Here is a 13,088-nt window from a genome sequence, read left to right as displayed (position 1 = left end):
ATTTTAATCTGGAGAAAAAAATCAATTGATTAATTTAATTACCGGTAACTTATTTTAAGAAAAAAAAAAGATATATGAAAGGACCTTTTGTTGGATTAAAAAATACTTTGCTGAGTGAAACAACTCGGAGAACGCATGCCTTTTTAAGTACAACTGCAGAATTGTGATCAAATGCTCAACTTTGACCTCACCCATTACAATTGTCACTCTTCTTCTGTACAAAAGGATCGCAAGCGTGCAGATGGTCTCCCTGCGGCTGCTACCTTCTGTCCACAAATCAAGGTGCACGGAACACGTGATGCACTGTTACCATCACAAACTATTGCCTCCAATCTGGCAAAGCTGAAACAATTTAAAGGTGGCAACAGAATTTATTCCGTGTCCTTGACATGCATCTTAATGTCCACGTACCAGGAGGCAATTTGTCCCCCAAATACCAGGACAATTAAGCACATGAGGGAAGAAAATAAGTTGGACTCATAAAACAACCGCGCCTTACTACTCATGTTGTACAAGTGCGGACGAGTGCATCTTGAGCTGCATATAAAGGACACGGAATAAAATGCTACAACGTGCTTCCGTATGCATTGCTAACTCTGCACAAATGTTTTTTTCTCTCTCCTTTTCTTTTCCTTCTTCGTGCCGCTGCGCTTCCTTCAATAATACATGAACCGCGATGAACCCAATCGGAGTTTAAACTGAAAACAGGCGTGAGGAGCACGGCGACCAAGGCAAGGGATGAAGAAAAAAAAAAAAAGCAGCAGAGACAAGTGTAAGCTGCCAGGATGTGTGAAGACAGGATGGTGAAAAGGGGAGGATTGCAGATTGCTTTTTTTTTTTTTTTTTTTGGACGCTCTTGCCTCTCATCCATCGCATCCGCATTCTCAAGTCCATATTCATCCTTCGTGACAGGCGACGCTCAGTAGAAGAAGTACACTGCCAATGACGCAGAGAGAGGAGAGAGAAGTCATTAGTCTAATGGGCCCCCCTCCGCAGTAGATCACAAACCCTCATAGAAATAACAAACGTGGATGGAAACATAAAAGCCATTCTTTGAATAGGCTCGTCAGCCGCAACCGAAGGTATGTACACCTTTTCGTGACCGCATACAACAAACAAAAAAATGGAATTATCAAAGTTGGACACCTTCCTTCGTAAGAATTAGCAGAAAATAATGTGGCTCATCCAGAATGAAACGGGAATTTACAAAACTATCGGTCGACCCTTAATAGGAAACTTAAATTGTGAGATATTCCGTTCAAATTAGTTGTCCCGTTTTTACCACTGCTACGTGTCGTTAGTTAGCTAGCTTTGCCGAAACCAGGGTTATGTAATTCATTTTTTTTGAGGGGTGGGCTGAAATGTTTTATTTTACTTGAGTGGTCATTCATTTTGGTATTTTAGCTTTGAAAAAATATTTGTGTAGTTTTTGTCGGGGGCAAGATTTTTAAAAAGTATTGCATGATGTAATAGACAAAAATTCGCAATTTCTTTGACATTTGAGCAGGGCGTGATTTCACACATCCGGCGAACCAAAGCATTTCAGAGCGGACACAAAGGTTTGATTTATTCGTTTACTTACTTGTTTACGATTTTAAAGTCTTAACTTACATTCTGGTGATTTTTTTCCCCCCACTCATTCCAGTTTATCAGGGCTACAGGGACAGAGGAGACCCTCGTGTGTACTCACAGAATATTATTCCCACCACGATGACGCCAATGATGCCCATCATGATCATCATCTGAAAGGAGAAGAAGACATCAGCAGTGACCTTTGACCTGCTCGAGGGACCTGCTCGCGTGTGTGCCCACCTTGCAGTTCTTCCACCAGTACTTGTTCTTGAGCTTGGCCGCGCAGCTTTCGAACTGCGACGCTCCGGCTTGGAGGGCGTCCGCTCGGTCATCCAGTTCCGAGAGCTTTTGGTCCCTTTCCAGAACCTTGTCCACGTTCACCCTCATGATGTCCACCACCTGGCGGTCCGGGTCGGAAAAGCATTTGGTGAGTCTTTTGGAAGCACAGGAGTCAGTTTGTGTGTGTGTGTGTGTGTGGGGGGGGGGGGGGGGGTGTACCTCCTCAACTTGGGCCTGCGTCTGCTGTAGCCTGCGGTTGCTGGAGGTGTTGGGAGGTGCGGGGGGCGCGCCTCCTGGGGCTCCGTCTGCACCGGGGGCTCCCGGAGCCCCGGGTGCTGCGGCGTCTGGGGCGGACCTGAGACGAACCAGAGTTAAAAATCAACTTGTGGAAGAGAAAAGGAAATAATTGAGATAAGGACATAAGATAAGATAAGATATCCAGAACGATTCATGCTTCTTGGGAAAATTTCTATCAAAATGGATCATTCTCTTCATTTTTAATATCGTTGAAATATTGTGAGCAGCAGTTAAACAGATGAGTCAATAATTCTTCATGATATTTAATGTCACTCCCAGTTGAAGTTTTCTGTCAAACAAAACCTAAAACAATCAAAGCTATGTGTATTAAAAACAACCACAAAGCCTTCACTTTGGCTAACAAGTCAGTTTAGCGTCATGCTAGCAATACAAAACGCCATAGACGGCCTAACGAAAAGCATCAACGTTGGGGTGTTACAACCCCTTCACGCCACGGATATTAGGATCAACACATGTGGTCAAGAAACATGTAAGATAGGATACAGAAACAGAAAAAAATACAAGCGTAAAACAAACAAAATACAAAGAGCAGCGCGAAGCCGAAATGAAAAGAAATTAGGCAAAAAAAAAACTAATCTGGAGATAAATATGGGTTGTGCCTCTTGCTGGGACGGGTATCTTAAGGTTATTCCACTGTTTTGTTTTTACTGTTAATTATTTAACTCAATTAAACGGCACATTTAGTGGAACTAGGATGCTCAAAGCGACTTCAACAAGCACATCGTGCCATTTAGATCATTGGCGTCAGCAAAAAAAAAAAAAGATGAACAAACGAGACCAGCTTTTTTTATTTAAAAAGACAAATAGACACAACCTCATCCACAAACACTCCTTCACTGCAAATCCGCATAAACACTCACATGTTCTATGCAGCTGTTTGTGCTGACTCAGCGGAGGAGGAGGTGGAGGAGGTACCGGCAGCTACCGAAGTCTTTACGATGAAGCAAAAAAGCAACGAAAGTAAAGAGTCACACGGAGTAAACAGCCCTCCAAAAACAGAAGAAGTTTGTCCAAAAAAAAAAAGCATCAAAGTGCCGCAGTGCAGCAACCCCCCCTTTAAAAAAAAAATCAGCCGAGTCAGCAAATAGAAGAAGTGATGCTGAGATCTGCTCCTCGGCATCCAGCTCCTCCCCCCGGAAAAAAAGAAGCAAAAAATCGATGGAGGAATTTCCACTCCGGAAACTGGCGAAGATGATTTCGAATGTTTTCTTCTTTCTTGGTGGCGCTTGTCCGCGCCTGCGTGCAAGACGAAGCGTGATGCGCGGGACTGCTGCTGCCGTTGCCGCTGCCGCTGCTGCAGTAATGCGTCGAGTTCCTCTCCCACCTTTCCTCACTTGGACTCGGGAGTCACAGTGCGGTACTACCCCGCTCACCCCCCACCCCCTCCGCCCCTCCTCCACCTGCACGCTTTGCAGTTCTGGATGCCGAGCTCGGTGAAGGGATGGAAGTGGACGTCACTGCAGTGCGTGAATGCGCACGGAATATTGACTCAAACTCTTTTTTTTTTCCACCGATGGATGAAATTCCACTTCCATGTAAACATGTTTGCATTCGTTTGTACGTACTGTTCAGGGGTCTTCGCTTTACGACAATTCGAGGTTACGAGTCAAAAACCAATTGAAGAGACATATCAAAAAAAAAAGTTTTGTAAAGTATTTTTTAATAAGGTAAACATCACTCTAATGTATACTCTATTTTTTAAAAAATCCAATAACAATTAAATAGAACGTAACGAAACAGCTCGTGCGTCGTGATCAATTCGTAACAGTTCCTTCTGGTGTGCGCGACTTGGCCACCTGGGGGCAATATACTTCTGTCATGCACACGAGCGAAGAAGACTTGCACAGCGACTGTACTGTAACTGCAGTTATTGGGAGTCATTTTTGATTGAGGGAAAACTTATCTTGCGATATTACTCTTCCAAGTAAATAGCTGGCTTTATAGCAAAGTACTTACTGAGCAATATACAATTCCTACTAAAGGCAAAAAAATAACATGACCCATTTGCACAGTCCACACACCGTGGTGTTCTTATTTATTCTTTTTTTAATCTTTTACAGGCAAGTTTAAAATAAATGTGAAAATCAGTGTTGTGATTGTGAAGTTTATGTAACCGAATGAAAATAAATTTAAAACATAGCGGAAAAAAACCATGGCAAAGATGAAAACAACAGACAGAGCATCAAGGAATAGAAAAAGCTCTGATAAATTTCTATCCAAGACACACACCCACACGACTTACAAAAACAACTGACTACACAACTCTGTGGGACGCCATTGTGACGCGTTAGCGATGTTTGCCGGTGCGGTTGAAGCGTCTGTAGAGGAAGCGGATCCTCTTTTCCAGGTTGAGTTTTTCCAAAGTCATCATTCGGTCTCCCACCATCCTCTTTTTTCTAGTGAGACGCTGCAGTTCGTTGCCCCTGAACGCCTTCAGCCAGCAGGGGGCGATGATCAGGTCTTTGGGGTGAGCTTTGAAATCTCCTGCGGAGGCACTCACGGTCATCGAGGGGAGCAACGGATACTTTCCAACTCTAGTGGACTTTCTATCAAGAACAGGTTCGTCTAACATCGTTACCTAAGATTCCTATGTTGTCATATACTCCGAACATGCTCCTTTTCTCATCCCATCTGTCCACCACTTTGGGCTTGGGGATAGCGTTCATCCTGATGTGGCAGCACGTACCTGCAGGTGGCGCAAGAGAACTTCGAAGTCTGGATTTGCACTTCACGGTATGAGTGGCACGATTCAGCTCAATTGGGAAATGAAAGATCAGGTTGTTTTATTTACTTAGAACAAAATAAAACCAATACAAAAACGGAGAAAACCGAGGAGCCGCTGTGCTGTTCTTACCACTGGAGAAGGCTCGAGCTGGGTCGCGCAGAGCTCCCGCCGTCCGCAAGAAGGCTGCTCCTGCTCGAAGTAACTCCCCAACAGCATACATGTCTTCTGCAAAAAATATATATATAATCGAATGGGGACGTGAGGATATCACGTACGTGCTTGTCGTTTGCCCATTTTTTTAACATTGATTCGCCCTCCATGCAGCTGGAACTAGCACACAACAAAAACTTTTGCTCTTCCTAGGGAAATAAGAACCGTCGTGTCACACTGAATGAAGCATTTACCCTTTTTCAGTTGCACCCCAGTTGAGTATGTTGTCGTTCAGACTATAATCATGGTAAGAAGTGACACTTGAAAAGCTCCGTTATTGACACTTAAACGTGATGACCGAAGGGGCAGCCATCTTTACGCACTGTCCCACAATGCATTGCGCCGGACGAACTACCGTAAAGCACTTTTTCAAGGGAAGCAAAATGTCTGGTGCTTTACGGTAGTCCGCGCGGCGCAATACATTAAGGACTAGCATCGGCAAGACTCTTGGGCTGTCAAAAATATAAACTCAACAACAACAGAAAAAAAACCCCACAGTTTTGTGAATATTGTGACTTGACTACAATACGATAACTGGAAAAATATACCTTTAAATGATTTTTAGACTGTCACATGACACAACGCACTGTGAGGTTAGCACATCTGCCTCACAGTCCGCAGGTGCTAAGGTTCGAATCTCTAGCGTAGAGTTTGCATGTTCTACCTGTGTTTGCGTGCGTCCACGCCAGCTTCCTTCTACATTACAAAAAGATGCTTGCGAGCTTCAGTTAAGACTAAATTGTCCATTAGTGTGAATGTGTGTGCAAGCACTTATTTTGTCTCTGTGTAGTGCAAACGAAAAAAACAAGGCTGGAATATAGATTAAAAAAATATAGATATATATTCCCTCATTTGAATTGCATTAATTCAACAAGATTAGTAGATTGTAGTGACACTGACACTTTGCTAATGGCTGGAAAATTGAAGATTACAAGAATTGCACACACGCACGCGCAAGCTTGAAACCTTCAGTTTCAATGTGGTTAAGTGCTGGATGGAACAGTTTGTCATCTTCAAAGCAGCGAGCTCAGCATAATTTGAATTTGTCTCCGCTGCAGTCTGATGAGTGTCAATGTTTGTGTGGAAATTAGACAAGCTGAAACTATTAAACGCAAGTTTCCAATGACTTTGTGATAGAATTAGCAGTGGATGAGTTGGCCGGAAATCTCAGGCACATGAACTCTAAAAGGACATGAAATAAAATGTAAAAAATGAGAAACAAACAAACAAATAATGTATCACAGCTGCAGTACAAGTTGACCACATACAACTTTGACATCTTCTCTTGCCAGTATCTGTCGTGAGCGGAACATTTTCTATCGTCAACAACTTTGAATAACATGCGGTGAGACAGACGTCATTTGCATATCGCTCTTGTGCAATTTCTTCAAGTTAAAAGCTTTGTGGTTTCCACGTGAGGGTCTGTTTCCTCTCTCACGGAGAAAAGACCACCTTGGAAAGAGCGGCACATGACTCACAGTAGCCACATTAGGGACACCGGCGCCTGCACCAAAGATCAGCTGTGTCATCAATGGGGCTCTTGCAAAACATCAGGATTTCCCTTAAAACCGGCGTAAATGCCTCGTAGTGTCTTAAGACTTCCTTTCTTGGGCATTCTTTTCAAAGTCTCGATTGGGAAAACAAAAATAATATCACCGATTAATTGCTGTGTCAAACGCGCTAGCCACATCAATTTTAAGCTAGCTTAGCATTTAGTGTGGCTTCTCTGTCTTTTCTTGACGTCTCTTCCAGAAAATGATGCTTGTCAGAAATGGAGGTTATTTGGTGCCACGCAGGCGACGATGACTGACTTTGGGGGGCGATTTTGCGACGTGTTTCGGTGCACTAGTAGTCGGCCGAAGCTGTCGCTAATTAGCTGCCCGTGTGGAGGAAGCACAGCGCTACGGGTCCTACGGGTCCTCGTGGCGGGTGACGTGAGCCCAGTGAAACATTTTGGGGAACCGTCTTGGTGGTTCTTCTTCTTCTTTTTCTTCTTCTATTTTCTTTTGACAATTGAGTCGGTGTTCGATTCTCAGTTTTGCTATTCCACATGTATTGTATCAATGAGGCGCAAAGCACAAATTTTCGACCCGCAAACTGGGATGCAAAAGGGCTTACTTCGAGACCGAAACCGACACCGCGTGTGAAAACGACAGATAACGGAGCGGGTGAATCACAGTTTCTGTGTTTCTGCATGAAGTTGTTGTTTAGATGAACCTCGTGCAGGGCTTTACTGGTGATGATGTCGAACCGACAGTGACGTAGCACAGCGAGAAGGTGAGGCGTTTTTGGGGTTCGCTGACACTGAGGTGTGAACAAGTCGGGTTTCATGACGCACGGGGAGACTAATAATTGTAGCCTCTTTTGAGTCTGCAGAAAGTAATTGCAAACAAAATAAGATTGGCACAAAGCGCAGCGAAGACTATTTTTTGGGGGGGGGCCAAGATTTTCAATGGAATCATTTCATTCAAATGGCGTTTTTATGTGCCGTCCCGTACGAAGCATTTATAATGTTGTGTAGCCAATACGGAGAGTTTCTAATACTGTGTCCAATACTTGACCTATTTGATTTCTATTGATTATGCTTTCTCACAGGTTAAATATCCTCTCATTGTTTTGCAATTGCATTTTTGATGGTGACGATTATAGTATTGTCATTGTAATGTAGTCTGAATGACTTGAAAGGTCCTATCACATTTTTTTACAATCCATCTGTTATTCACACTCATGTTTATTTCTTCACTAACAGTGGCCATGCGAGCTTAATAGACCCAGTGTGATTCATCACAAGAAAAAACAAACAAACACTCGCTCACACACACAAAAAAATAAATAACAGCCATGTTCAATTGATTATGGAAAACATAGACAAAATAACAAAGAAAAGGGAAATATAAGGTCCGCTTAAAAAGTTGAATCCTATTTTTAAGATTTCTATGTTTGGAGGGATTTTGTTTACTACATTTTCAAGAATAAATTAATTTCACACATTGTATGAGCAAAGGCTAGCTTTATGGTTTTTAATATAGCAATGACAAAAAATGATTACAAGTGCACGGATTTGGTTAAAAAAAAAATTAAACAAAACTATATAAAGAGCAGCAGAAGTTTGATCCAGTTTCATTTCGTTAAGTAATTGATTAATTAATTCGTTCATTCATCTATGTATTTATGTCTTTATTTTGCATTACTGTACTTACAACTTTGAAGTGTTTTTTTTTCAGTTAGTTTTTTTTTTAAATCTGCAACACAACAGTGTGCAAGACAGTAAATGTAGAGAGTGAGAGAATCCGTGGGAGGAAATGGGTCTCCCGCTATGCGTCTGATATTTTCCAAACTACCAAAAACTCCTCCCCCGGTCCTATTTTAAGGCCCTCAGCAGATGACAACACTTAAAAAAACCTCGCACATTAAGCACGCGATTTCACCAGGCGCAAGTAGAAATGCTTCTGGAGTATTTGATCTTAGCTCTGATTCGGATCCCCTTCTCTGGTAATGCTCTGAATAATTGCCGTTAGGAAGCTTCATTTTATTATTTTTTTTTTTGCTTTTTCTTATGATTTCTCTCATTTCATGCAGAGGCTCGCCATGAGCTACAGGAGATGTTTGCTGAGTCCAACTCACAAGTTATTCTCCCCTGCGACTGCAACACCTCTTCGTCAATCGCCATCACCTGGACCAAGGATAACCAAGGGTAAGACCACTCAATTGTGTGTGGTTTTTTTTTTTGCGATTGTTGGAAATCGCTGTAAATAAATGACGAATAAAGGATATCTTATCTTATCTTATCTTATCTATTTTTTACAATATGTATGTGCACACAATTAGACAGCAGGGGGCAGTAGAGGAAAAGCGTAGTGTGAGCCGTCGCTTTCACGACACACACTTCTTCCTCGAAGAGGCTTCAAGCTCTTTCCAAGCCACTCCCAGTTGAAATTTGCTGCAAAGCTGACATAAAAATAATACAGAGGTACCTCTACTTACGAAATTAGTTTGGATCTGGAATACATTTCTGAACGAGACAATTTTGTAAGTAGAGATGCGTTTCCATGTAAATGGCCAGGAAGATGCTAGGTAATGGCCAATGAGAGAGCAGCTATAAGTAGGTTGCATTCAGGAAACTCGGAGCTGGGAGTACATTTACCAGTACCACTGTGTATTTTTATCTTTCGTTTCTCGAAATTTCTTCCGTAACAAGAGGCAATATTTTCCCGTTGATGCGTTTCGTAACTTGAAAATGAAGAGACGTTCTTAAATAGAAGTACCACTGTAACGGGTTTTACTAGAAGTCATGCAGTCACCTCTGTGGTATTTTTCATGATATGTTAGCATTAAGCTAACGGACATCGTTCAATGAGATGATCCGGTTCGATGGAATATTTTGGCGTTTCAAACACCCCAGGGGTGATAATTTTCCGATCTGCAGCACCGTATGGAGGCAGGAGAGGAGCGGCTTGCAATTTTGGGGCTCGAGATGGCTGCAGAAAGGTCAGCAGCGTGTGCGCTGCCCCCGCTGCCAGCTCCCGGGAGGCGACTGCGGCCTGCGAATCAGCGACGTCCGCGAGGAGGACGGCGGCCGCTACGCTTGCAAGTTTCAGAGCGGTGGACAAATGATCACGCGCTGGCTCGTGCTGAGAGTCATCAAAGGTAACAGGCCTTCATGTTTGTATAATTTTCTTACAATTGCCAAAAAAAAAATAGAACAATAAAACATAGAATTGACCTTGAATTTACAGAGATGTTAAAAACATACCTCAAAATCACAAATCTCATCTTGAACATCTTAAAAAAATGTTTGTGTTTGTCGTACCATCAATACATCAGCACAATTATAAGAAATGTGGCATAAAAACTTCAAGGTGTACAATCGTAGTCTCCAATATTTGAAAGAAGAGGCAATACATTCAGAAAAAAAACAACGAGACCCCATAATACTGTACAGTCTTTCGAACAAGGCGTCACTTCCACGACTTCAAGATGGCGCCTTTGTTGGCAGCCGTCTACAAGATCTTGTCTTTTGTCTTGTCTATGGTGTTTGTTGTCCTTTGTGTGGACCCGTTGTGGACTGTTTTAAGTGTTTTTGCTACAACATTCGACGAAGGAGAAGAATCTGTGTTTGATGCTTGCGCCTTCCTTGGCACAGCACACCTGTACCAGTACTGATTTTGATGAGGGGAGGAGGGGATGGGGGGTAGGGTTGTCGTCGCTCCTTGACCGTTGCCGCTTGACAGCCCTGGGGTGCCTGCGGGATTTTTTTTGGGGGGGGGGGGGGGGCGCCTGTACTGGGCGGCATTTTTCAGACCCCCGTTTTGTGTAGCGGAGATGTTGGCGTTAATACGTATGGATGGTGGAGGCGTATTTGGAACTGAGAGTCGCAGCTTGGAATTGGAGCGGATCTAAAATTGACGTGAGAAGTGATGCAATTTCTTGTTTACTTTCAGATTTAGCTTGTAGCCAAAGCGTGGGACGTCGCGCGCGTTTTGAGCATTACGTCGCCGAGCCACCGGTGAAAGGATAATTTGATTGTCTCCTCTTTCATCTGGAGTTGCTTCAAACGACAAGGCGTACGCAGGAAGAGTTGCCACAGTGGTGTGACTCTCCATGTTTTGTGTTCCGTTATAGTTTGTTTTATGTGAAGCGCTTTGTTACCGCTGCGACTGTTGTGAAAGCGCTAGTATACAAGTAAAGATGTTTTTTTAAAATATTTTTCTTTGGCAGTGTCTTTCTATCCGGTGGCGCCGGTGGCGGGGGTCCACGTGTCCATCAACTGCAGTGTGAGCCCCAGGCCTCAAGGTGCCACAGTGGAGTGGCGACTGAACAACGGCTCGTTTGCGCCTTCTAGCGGGGGGAGCCCGCCGACCCCTCGGTGGAGCTTGCAGGAGAAGGCGAGCGTGCGATTGGCGGGAGAGTGGATGTGCGTGGTGGCCAGCGGAGGCGCCCAAGGCCGAGCCTCGGCCCCTTTAACCGTGAGAGGTGAGATGCGGAGCCCGTGAGGAATTTTATGCGACTCGCAGGAGAAGAGGCTTGGGGTGGGTCGGCAAAAAAAAATTCTGTTTTTGACTGAAACGTTGGCGTCCCATCCCAGGAATAGTCCACCCGTCCCGAGACGCGACCAAGGTTTACGCCGCCGTGGGGTCCGGAGCCACCCTCCCCTGCGTCTTCTCCCGTGGCTCAACCCCCTCGAAGCCCACCTGGCAGAAACTCCAAGCCGGCTCTCTCTGGAGGCCCGCTTCCTTCTCCTCTTCCCCGCCCGCTTCCCAGCCCGCTTGGGACCACTCGGCCCGTTTAAAAGAGACCGCCCTCGAGGACGAGGGAACGTACAGATGCGGCGGGGTGGTGGAAGGACGCAGCCTGTCTCGGAAAGTGCAGCTGGTTGTAGCCACGAGTGAGTCGCGTCAACGTCTCTCCGGTCGTCTTTCCAAATCAATCCTGCCTCTCACCCGGTTGCGTGTTTGCAGTTGAGCGCAGCGTCACCCGGAAGAAAACGCTCACGCTGACCTGTCAGCTGACGGACACCAGCGAGGTCACCCGCTACCGGTGGGTCCGCGTGACCCACGACGCCAGCGGCGAACGCCGCGCGGAATCCGTCCAGGAGGGGAAGAGTCTTCGCGTGAGCGACGTGTCGCGCGGGGACGCCGGCGAATGGGCGTGTCGCTTTTTCGGAGCGCGGGGACTCCTGGGCAACGTAACGCAACGCATCGGGCCTCCATTGGGTAAGACGTTGAATTGACTTGAAATCTTTTTTTCTTTTTTTTTTATGCCTTGTGACGAGTTGCAGTTCAGCTGTCACATTTGATTCGATTTTTTTTTTCTTCAAATGGCAGATCACGCAAGCGGCTCGGCGGGAGTGTCGCCCAGCACCGCAGTCGCGCTTGGTGTCAGTGCTCTTCTGCTTCTTCTGCTCCTGCTTCTGGCTCGGATGTACAAGAACCACCAGAGGGTAAGAAACAAAAATATAATAGTAGACCAGAATTGAGATTTTGAAGAGGGACCTGACAGGATGTCAAGGTGATTTTTTTTTTTTTAAACTTCTTGCTCTCTTCCCATGCAGAGAAAAAGAATTTTCCAGTACACCACGCTGGAGTCGATTCTCCATGCGAGGTCCAAGGAGAGCGAGGCAAGAGACCCAAGTCGAGCGATAAAAGGGACCTGAGCCACAAAACTGGCAAACCGACAGCGAGCACTGGAGCACTTGTGTGTGTTTTTTTTAAAGACTTTTGGGCATTATTCTTGCCCGCTCGCTGTCCAGCAACATTTGCAATTCAGGAGAAGGGCAAGAACTGTTGCTTTTCACTTTGACTGTGCGTGTCTTCTTTAAAAAAAAAAAAAAAAATCTGACTGTTTTGCGAATGAGTACTAGTACAAAAATACTGCAGTACATCCGTTTTAAAAATCTATTTACACAAATAACAGCAAAAGCGCGATTCACATTACCAACATAAATAAGCGGAAAGTCAGTAGTAATAATAATAGTAAGGCGTTTTTAGGCCAAAAAAAACGACATAGTATAGTAAGGCGTTTTTAGGCGGAAAAAAAACGACATAGTATAGTAAGGCGTTTTAGAGCCGAAAAAAATGACAGTATAGTAAGGCGTTTTTAAGCCGAAAAAAACAACATAGTATAGTAAGGCGTTTCTAGGCCGAAAAAAAACAACATAGTATAGTAAGGCGTTTTTGGCCCGAAAAAAAGACACAGTATAGTAAGGCGTTTTTAAGCTGAAAAAAACAACATAGTATAGTAAGGCGTTTTTAGGCCGAAAAAAACGACATATAATAAGGCGTTTTTAAGCCGAAAAAACCGACATACAATAGTAAGGCGTTTTTAGCCCGAAAAAAACGACATAGTATAGTAAGGCGTTTCTAGCCCGAAAAAAACGACATATAATAAGGCGTTTTTAAGCCGAAACAACCGACATACAATAGTAAGGCGTTTTTAGCCCGAAAAAAACGACATACAATAGTAAGGCGTTTTTAGCCCGAAAAAA

General features: G+C 44.2%; 3 protein-coding genes across 5 annotated transcripts; 1 reads left to right on the top strand and 2 right to left on the bottom strand.

Moving 5' to 3' along the window:
* Positions 1 to 718: 718 nt before the first annotated feature.
* On the bottom strand, positions 719 to 3,317 carry LOC127600664 (synaptobrevin-like). Its single transcript, XM_052065385.1, has 5 exons — positions 3,030 to 3,317; positions 2,071 to 2,206; positions 1,813 to 1,971; positions 1,691 to 1,742; positions 719 to 936 (listed from the first exon to the last, which is right to left on the bottom strand). Coding segments are annotated over exons 1-5 (366 nt in total). The 5' UTR covers positions 3,032 to 3,317; the 3' UTR covers positions 719 to 919.
* Positions 3,318 to 4,289: 972 nt separating this feature from the next.
* mrpl51 (mitochondrial ribosomal protein L51) lies at positions 4,290 to 5,462 on the bottom strand. Its single transcript, XM_052065383.1, has 4 exons — positions 5,299 to 5,462; positions 5,024 to 5,119; positions 4,748 to 4,855; positions 4,290 to 4,653 (listed from the first exon to the last, which is right to left on the bottom strand). The coding sequence occupies exons 2-4, from the start codon at positions 5,112 to 5,114 to the stop codon at positions 4,457 to 4,459; spliced, it is 396 nt and encodes a 131-aa protein (XP_051921343.1). The 5' UTR covers positions 5,115 to 5,119; positions 5,299 to 5,462; the 3' UTR covers positions 4,290 to 4,456.
* LOC127600530 (lymphocyte activation gene 3 protein) lies at positions 4,584 to 12,450 on the top strand. Of its 3 annotated transcripts, none has more exons than XM_052065184.1 (8): positions 4,584 to 4,728; positions 8,684 to 8,798; positions 9,531 to 9,751; positions 10,823 to 11,077; positions 11,190 to 11,489; positions 11,563 to 11,817; positions 11,929 to 12,044; positions 12,156 to 12,450. In XM_052065184.1, exons 2-8 carry the CDS (start codon positions 8,707 to 8,709, stop codon positions 12,255 to 12,257), a joined length of 1,341 nt encoding a protein of 446 aa, XP_051921144.1. In that variant the 5' UTR covers positions 4,584 to 4,728; positions 8,684 to 8,706; the 3' UTR covers positions 12,258 to 12,450. The 3 variants fall into 3 exon arrangements, with proteins under 3 accessions (XP_051921144.1, XP_051921143.1, XP_051921142.1); XM_052065183.1 differs by lacking the exon at positions 4,584 to 4,728 and adding an exon at positions 4,767 to 4,902; XM_052065182.1 differs by lacking the exon at positions 4,584 to 4,728 and adding an exon at positions 7,488 to 8,596.
* The last annotated feature ends 638 nt before the right edge of the window (positions 12,451 to 13,088 follow it).

The sequence above is a fragment of the Hippocampus zosterae genome, chromosome 5 (assembly GCF_025434085.1).
Source record: "Hippocampus zosterae strain Florida chromosome 5, ASM2543408v3, whole genome shotgun sequence".
Classification (NCBI taxonomy): Eukaryota; Metazoa; Chordata; class Actinopteri; order Syngnathiformes; family Syngnathidae; genus Hippocampus; species Hippocampus zosterae.
The sequence above is the reverse complement of the archived record's forward strand: the minus strand, read 5'-3'. Positions and strand labels throughout refer to the sequence as shown.

What these genes read in the sequence shown, in the direction of transcription:
- mrpl51 (XM_052065383.1), bottom strand. Translation starts at nt 5,114, where the DNA reads ATGTATGCTGTTGGGGAGTTACTTCGAGCAGGAGCAGCCTTCTTGCGG. An exon ending in AGCTCGAGCCTTCTCCAGTG is followed by an intron (nt 4,856 to 5,023) that starts GTAAGAACAGCA and finishes CGCCACCTGCAG; the next exon opens with GTACGTGCTGCCACATCAGG. An exon ending in TGACAACATAGGAATCTTAG is followed by an intron (nt 4,654 to 4,747) that starts GTAACGATGTTA and finishes GTGCCTCCGCAG; the next exon opens with GAGATTTCAAAGCTCACCCC.
- LOC127600530 (XM_052065182.1), top strand. Translation starts at nt 8,548, where the DNA reads ATGCTTCTGGAGTATTTGATCTTAGCTCTGATTCGGATCCCCTTCTCT. An exon ending in CGTGCTGAGAGTCATCAAAG is followed by an intron (nt 9,752 to 10,822) that starts GTAACAGGCCTT and finishes TTTCTTTGGCAG; the next exon opens with TGTCTTTCTATCCGGTGGCG. An exon ending in ACGCATCGGGCCTCCATTGG is followed by an intron (nt 11,818 to 11,928) that starts GTAAGACGTTGA and finishes TTCAAATGGCAG; the next exon opens with ATCACGCAAGCGGCTCGGCG.
- LOC127600664 (XM_052065385.1), bottom strand. An exon ending in CGCAGGCCCAAGTTGAGGAG is followed by an intron (nt 1,972 to 2,070) that starts GTACACCCCCCC and finishes CCGGACCGCCAG; the next exon opens with GTGGTGGACATCATGAGGGT. An exon ending in ACTGGTGGAAGAACTGCAAG is followed by an intron (nt 1,743 to 1,812) that starts GTGGGCACACAC and finishes TTCTCCTTTCAG; the next exon opens with ATGATGATCATGATGGGCAT.